The following is an 8,195-nucleotide window of genomic DNA, read 5'->3' as shown; positions in this document are numbered from 1 at the left end:
TGAAATTAAGAGAATAATAATGGTGTGTTCACATCAAATGCAAAACGATTTTTGCCTTGTGTTTCTCGTGCAAGTATACACAAATGATGACAATACTTGCACATTGCTCGGCGTGAAATCATCTGTACATTGACTTTGTATGCAATGTCATTCCGTGAAAAATTTGCTGCACTTTCTGTGTGAACACGCCATCAGAATCAAGAATGAAGACGAGGCAGAAATTAGGCTCTTTCTCTTTCTTGAACAGCATTAGTCCTCAATTGCTTCTGCAGATGTTAGAAACAAAATACTCTGCTCCTGCTGTGACTTTTGTGTGTGTGTGCGTGAGAAAGATTTAGAGATATACAAGCCCGTTAATTACAGTAAAACTGAGTGAGAAAGAGAGAGACGGGTAGTGTGTGTTAGAAATAAAGATGGATGTGTGTCTTGGAGCTGGCCTTGAATACTTGTGTCATATGTTGCGGCTCATATTAGTGTAACGAATGCGCCTTACGTCTAGACTGCCATAAATATTACACACACATTCAAACACAGACTTCTTGAGTCAGTGTTGGTTTACTGCCCAGATGTCATGACTTCAGCTGTTAAAGTGTAATGTTATGAACAGGAAAGGCCTATGAAATTTCAAGCTTTGAACAGCAGTGAAACAATTCCAGCTGCACAGTACATACACTGGAGAGAAACTAAAGAAATATATCTATTTACATTATTTTACAGTGACAAAGGTTCAGTTCCGAGCTGAGATACTGAGTGGCTTTTCTAATTTACCATCGGCAGAACTTTACCCTACCTCTAAGCTAATGTTTAAGTAGATTCATATTGAAAGTTATATATACAACATGCACTTGACACTGGATGTCGCACTCAAGCATTTGTCTGGGACACAAATAAAATAAAACTCACCAAAACAGACTTTGTGAGTCTTTCCAACAATCACCAATGTTGTTTTGGTCAAAATAAACCCTTAATTAATCTAAGCTAACGTTCATAAAAAAGTTTTTTTTAAAAAAGCACAATTCCAGCTAGATAATACACACTGAGGCTGAATTTCAAATATTTTTCACTGTGAAATGTGGGAACTGTGAGCCTAAAGATTCCCAGGATATCACACATAAACCAGGACAATATTTACTCATGACCTAGCAGTTAAAACATGCACAAGTGCATGATGAATGGTAGTTTCGTTCAATCTTTTATCTGCAGATTTCAGACCTTTGGTGGAGCTAAACCTACTGTCAGTCATTTGTATTCAATTAAGTTGTGACCATTGTAGAGATACTGTTACATGGATGAAAGGAAGAAACTCTGTTTTATCTGTTTCTCTCTTTAGGTAAAATGTTTCTTCTAGAGAACAACACCATAGACACAGGAGAGGTGGACGTGGGGAGACGAGCTGTACAAGATGTTCCACCAGGTTAGTTACACACACACGCACACGTATGAATGTCATACCACTCAGAACAAAAGTGAAAGTGTAATATTTAAAAACTGTGTCATTCACAAAGCACCTGCAAAGAGTGAAATGCACCTTTAACTGTGCTGCCAAGCAAACAGCGTCTCGGTGCTCTGGTGCTTTTAGCACATATTTAAATGAGGTAATATGCATACATTTTCAATAATAATTGTTGATAAGTGAAGCACATTCATAAAAGATGTCATGCCGAGACTTTCCAGTGATACAGCAGTAGTGATTGTAGCCAGATGTAGCAATAGCGCATCGGTGTGCATCATCTACATATCACAGACGGCACAGACAGTGCAAACGTGATATTCACGGGAAGGGAATAAAACTGTAAAACAACATAAAACCTACTGCTGTGAGGAACAGAGATGATGGTTATGTACTGGTTATGCACTGGAGAGAAAACAGCTCTCCATGCACCCAGAGGCATGAGGGAGAGCTCACAGTTAAAGCACCACAAATAACAATAATCAAAAAACAGTACATAAAGACACTTACAGCGCACCTACATAAGTACAAATACTAATTTGTACTTACTAATAATGGTACCACTACATAAAACTGCAACAGACACAAAACAAGGTCAAATTACCCTATGGCCACATTTCTGCTGTAATATCATCCTCAGTGGCTGCAATCCATTTTTTTATGAATTATCAGTTTCCAGTTCATTAGATGCACCTAGCTAAGAGGAATTTCAATTCAATTCAATTTTATTTGTATAGCGCCAATTCATAACAGAAGTTATCTCGGGACACTTTTCAAAGTGTCTAGTGTCTAGACCGAACTCCTTATAACAGGAATGCAATGAATTGGATTTGGATTGATTCATATATCATATATGGAGGTCTGGGCTACTGTGGGTTCTTGCAGCACACCATCTCACGCACTGGGTCGTGGTACCTAACAACTTTTATTTAAAGCGTTGCTGTCACAACAGACAATATACAATATACAATATACAACATACAACAACTGCAAATGGCTATGGCTATGGCTATGGCTCCTGCTCTCAGTTGTCTCTCTGCCACCCAGGTCCAGCACACTACTGCAATATAAAGGGAAGACTGATTACTCAATGAGTAGCAGCTGTGATAGTCAATGCACCTGGCACTGCTCTCCTAAGCCTTCCCCACACCTCTCTCTCCTGCAGCTGACAGGGAAATTCTGAAAATGAATAATGCTCTGTTGTTCTTTATTCAAGGTGTGTTCTGGAGATCCCAACTATATATTGACCAACCGCAGTTCTTGAAATTCAACATTTCCGTCCAGAAAGATGCTCTTGTTGGGGTGTATGGACGCAAAGGCCTACCGCCCTCCCACACACAGGTTAGTCCCACAAACATGTATGCACCTGCAATTACATGTTAATTTATTTGTACAGCTCAACAAAGCCATGATAGAGTTAATGGAGACTAAACTTTTACCTCATATAGTTTATCCAGCCAAAAGGCCCTTCTGGACATGCACTCCTTTATGTTAATCTGATTGCAATTTAACATTGATCTCATGTTTATATATGTGGCCAAGTCATTTCACAGGATTATAAGATATAAAATAATACAATAATCCATGAAAGCTGTGAATGAGCTCATTTAATTGGAAGAAATTTATATCAGATCCTATAAAAAAAACTTTATACAACCACAGTAATAATGTCACACCCCTCTCTCCCTTTATGTCTACTTTTTATTTATATGGATAAAAACATGAGTATGCAGCAAAATGCAGTTGGATATGATAAAACAGGCAGCAAAATTTGCTATCTAATAACATTGAATGATGAAATTGATGTGGAATGCATTAATGGTTTCACTGGGCAAGTGTCCCTTACACTCATTAAGGCTTCAGCAACAAAATAAGTTTTAAATCCACCAGTAAGGCAGCCTTTGAGAGAATGGAATTGTCATTGCCATTATAATATTTTACCGCTATCTCTGTCTCTCTCTGTCACTCTCACTCTCTTGTCCATGCATACCAGGTGCAAAATATCACATGACATGTAGCTCTTTCCTTAAGCCCTGTCATGTCTGAATAAAGATGAGACACATTAACACATAAACATTAAAGGACTAGTGTGTAAGATTTTTTTGGTGAGTGAAGTTGCAGATTGTAACCAAGCATGTAGGAGAAACTATGGTGGCCGTGAAAAATGTGACAGACACCATCTAGAGTCAGTGTTTGGTTTGTTGGTTCTAGGCTAGTGTAGAAACATGGTGGTTCAACATGGCTGTCTCCACACAAGGCAACTCGCTCCCTCTATTAATAAAAACATTTCATTCTAGGGTAACGAAAACACAACAATTTTTATTTTCAGATGATTATACACTGATGAAAGAACATACCTATTGCTACAAATAGATCCTGCTAAATGTTACACACTGGACTTTTAAATGTATAAATAAATACAAGGAAATCCCCCAACATAACCTAGAAAAGAAAAACAGAATAAAGCTTGTGCAAATCAGAGAGGAATCCACCTCCAGGACAGTTAAACATAGAATAGATGCCACAGTACAAATTACAGTTACATGCGTCATGACACTAATATACGATGTCATGAGACAAAGAACAAGATGATGCAGCAAAGAAATGGGCATAGTTGTTCACAGAAGCTAGGGCAGCACCTGCTGCTAAAGATGGGATTCAACCAGCTCAAAGTTGGAGCTACAGAGGTGTTTTATCTGTATCTATGTGACTAGAATGAAATCTTATCAGATCTTAGAAAAGACTGTCGTCAACCACCCAGAATCCTTTCTAATTTAAACAAACACCAAAAGTGCTGAAAAAAATGTTCTGTCTCCCAAAATGTCAAAACTCCAAATCCCTTTTGCAAGTGTGTATAGTTGAAGTTCTTCATGGATTCTTAGTTTATAATGAAGCAGATAAGCTTCTTACAAACCTAAACTATCCCCTTAATGACTACACTTACATTTATGTGTGGTGAATCTTGTCTTCTATCAAGGGACTAATCCACTTATCTGTAAAAGACATACAATGCCATCCCTATCACAGCTCAATGTTAGCACTTTAGATAATAACCTAATCCATCTAAATTCCCATAATTTCTTTTAGTGTAGATTTTCAGTCTCGTCAACCTTGGGTAACAGTTCTTTCTGCTGAGAAAAAGTGTGTGTGTGTGATTCAGATGTTATTCAAACAGAAGCAAATTTATCCAGTAGTGATTTACATACCTTGTCATGGAGTTAAGTGTTTTATGAGTTGACAGTGGTGCTGGATAAAAATCCATATTCCTCTGGGGAGTTGTGAATAATCAAATCAAACTTAATGATAATCTGGCTAGTTTTTGAGATGCAGACTGTTGGACTGACTAGCATCACTATCCTGAGGTCTTGCTACGGGCTATGTTCTTGTAATAAAAATGATCAACGATGTTTGAATTCTTGTGTATTTCTGTCCACAAGTACGACTTTGTGGAGCTGCTGGATGGCAGTCGCCTCATTTCCAAAGACAAACGAGCGCTCAGTGACACGGACGCAGGACACACACACCCAGCTGGTGCACACAAGGAGGAGTCCGGGGGAGGAGCCCGACATAAGCGCTCGGTGAACGTCCATGACGCAGGCTTCATCCAGTACCTGGACACAGGAATCTGGCATCTGGCATTCTACAATGACGGACGCAACACGGAACAAGTGTCTTACAATACCATCATCATAGGTGAGACAGCAGTGTGTTTGTAATAGTGAATGCTGTGGTGAGTTATTTTACGTGTGTAAGGCTACGTTCAGACTGCAGGCACAAGTGGCCCAAATGTGATTTCTTTGCTCATATGTGACTCAGGTCAGTTTTTTCATGACTACAGCACAAATCACACGGTATCTGATCTTTTCATTTCTGATTCAGGACTTTTATATGTGGTCCAAATCAGATACAGGTCTGATTTTTTGCAGTGTGACCTAAGTGTGAACAGTCATACCAGAATTCATGTGACTTTATATATTACTCTAGATTGACAGCCATACCAGCTTGTCATTCAAATAAAAACTGCAGATTTTTCTAATGCCACATCACAACCTTATGATCAGTTAAATGTTTTGCCCAGATAAGTGAACAAAGTGGCCATTTTGGCATAATCCATTAACTTTTAGTATAGCCCTACCAACATCAGTTGACCGATATTATCTGCCTATCACAGACATATCGGTATCATATTGGTATCAGCATATACGTTATCCAATATGCACTGATATGTTTTTTTTCCTGGTATGTTATGCAGAAAAATACATTGGTGTCACTGCAAAGTTTATCCAGCAGAGTGCGCTGTGATTTAAAATTTTGTGGCAAGCAGTACATAGTAAGAGAGAAGAAGCAGCTCTCAGTAATGTTGAACTTGTTGACAATGTTTATGTTAAATTATTTAACATGTACTAAGTTGTTTGTTTAAGAAAGCAGCCTTCTGAGTACCTTTGCAGACTCATATTAGTCCACAAAGAAAAGGTTTGTTTTCATTCCAGCTCAAAAATGTACTATATCAGCTGCTATATCGGTAATCAATTAATTATTCCTCTCTAAAATTGGTAATGTTCTCAATAATCCCATATCGGTCGGGACCTAGGTTTTACTTTCACTGATATGATGAAGGTTTTTATTTGAACCTTCATTATGTCAGAGGGCGAGCACACTCACTAGACCATGTGATAAATGACAAAAATGTTCTCTGAAAATTGTACGTACATTGAGAGGCACAGTATAGTATGTAGTTATTGTTAAAAATTGGATTTTTCTGTTCTGCCTGAGTTGTGTGTTTGTGTGTGTGTGTACGGGAAATGGCCAGTTTGGTATGGTAGAGAGCCAACAATGGTGTATAACAGAAAGGAGAGAGCGAGAGAAAAGCAGCAGGGTAATTGGATGTTAAAATGTGTTGATTGGACTGACTAGTTGTAACTACGGCAACCAGAGAGGACAGGTCTCTCAGTGTTGTGTGTGTGTGTGTGTGTGTGTGTGTGTGTGGTATTCTTTAAGATCTACAGCTGCATATCCAGCCTACACAATTAACTTGCACCCTTATAACCACCTCTTTCTCTCTCCCTCTTTCCCTCTCACACACTCTTAATCAGAGTCTATTATGGAGTGTCCTCAGAATTGTCATGGAAACGGAGATTGTCTCTCAGGAATATGCCACTGTTTCCCTGGATTTCTGGGGCCTGACTGCTCTCGAGGTAAACACACAGACACACAGGAGGTTGTAATCCAAGCAGTGAGTGTGACCTGCACACTCTGGAGTCAGTGATATGTTACTGTTCACTTTGTGTTTCTCTCCACCTACTTCCTGTTTACTTCATACTACTTCCTCCTCTTTTTCCAATGGGATTGTTGTGTGTTCAGCTGTTTTGCATAAAGTAAGACTGTTTTGATACCAGGTCCATCGGCTTTGCCAAAACATATGTCTGTTTAAGCCTTAAAGGAACAATGGTTCTCAAATTGTAGACCCAGACAAAAAAATCGTAACAGTACAATGGTCTTTTAGCAAGAATTAAGTGGCCATTAGAAAAACTGCAGTCCTCTTCATCACTCAGGTTGAGATTTGGTTTAATCCAAGCACCATATAGTTTTCTGTTTATGTACTAATTTTAAATATATTCATTAATTACCATCTTTATTTCAGGAAGTGACATGTATAATTCAGTGCTCTTTCCCATGTTCTTAGCCTTACCAGGCCTTGGACACTTTGGAGGATATATCAGAATCAATTCATTTTAGGTGTTTCAATAGACCAGTGGTTCCCGACCTGGGGGTTGGGACCCCAACTGAGGGTTGCCAAAGTTGACACTTTGCTCGCAAGGCCTACTTGATTTTAGAAGGTGTAAGAAAAGTTGAAATACATCTCAGCATTTGTCTATTTCTACTTCAAATCACTGGTTTTATAGAAACGTCTTGTTACCTAGTTCACTATTTGGGTTCATTGACCAATTTTGAATATAATATGCAATATTCATAAAATATATCACTTTGTCATTGGGTCATCAGTTTACTCAATATGAGGAAAGGATCCCTTATACTTATTGCTAATATCACTGTATTAGTGTTATTATTATTATTATTATAAGGTATTATTATTGCTACGGTTATGTTGTTGCTCTTGATAACGCTCATTGTCACCCATCGTTGCGTTGTTGTCATCATCTTCTTCATGTTCCTCATCCTCTTCAGTCACATATCTATTAGTGTAGTTGTTGCTACTGTTGTTGCTGTGCGTCTGTCTGTCTGTCTGGCTCTCTCTCTCTCTCTCTCTTCTCTCGCTCTCTCACCCACCTGGGTTGAGGCAGACGACACCCACGCTAGGCGGAAGGGTCTGTCTGGTTTTCTGTCTTAAACAGGCAGTTTTTCTTGCCCCGTCGCCAAGGGCTTGGCTATGGTGGTACTGTGGGTGCTGTAAATGTGTATAGGAGTTCGGTCTAGGCTGCTCTATTTGGAAAGGGAGTCTGAGATAACTTCTGTTAGAATTGGGCTATACAAATAAAATTGAATTGAATTATAGAAGAAGGCTGGGAACACTGGTTTAAGTTGGTTTGGGGTTCAAGTGGTCGACTTAATCAGCTATGACGCCAGTGTGTCTGATCCACATCCCTGTATGGTGTCTAATGCCATATCCGTGTATGTGTCTGGTCCAGCTGCTGTCAGTGCTGTGGCAGGGAATGGCCAGTACCGGTGGCGCTGCCAGTGCTACAGTGGGTGGAAGGGCACTGAGTGTGACGTGCCAGCCAACAGT

At 39.2% G+C, this 8,195-nt stretch overlaps 1 protein-coding gene across 1 annotated transcript in view; it reads left to right on the top strand.

Annotated features, from left to right (window-relative positions):
- The first annotated feature begins 1,335 nt into the window (after positions 1-1,335).
- LOC118326484 (teneurin-3-like) overlaps positions 1,336-8,195 on the top strand; it is a 7,075-nt gene continuing 215 nt past the window's right edge. Inside the window, exons 1-5 of the mRNA XM_035659485.1 lie at positions 1,336-1,414; positions 2,667-2,791; positions 4,888-5,143; positions 6,544-6,645; positions 8,098-8,180. Of these exons, the coding sequence (XP_035515378.1) occupies positions 1,336-1,414; positions 2,667-2,791; positions 4,888-5,143; positions 6,544-6,645; positions 8,098-8,180 (645 nt within the window). The remainder of the gene's footprint in view (positions 1,415-2,666; positions 2,792-4,887; positions 5,144-6,543; positions 6,646-8,097; positions 8,181-8,195) is intronic.

This window comes from Morone saxatilis, unplaced genomic scaffold, assembly GCF_004916995.1.
Source record: "Morone saxatilis isolate NCDOM2014 unplaced genomic scaffold, NCSU_SB_2.0 Contig17, whole genome shotgun sequence".
In the NCBI taxonomy this organism is placed as follows: Eukaryota; Metazoa; Chordata; class Actinopteri; family Moronidae; genus Morone; species Morone saxatilis.
Note: the sequence above shows the minus strand (reverse complement) of the source record. Positions and strands in the feature narration are given on the sequence as shown.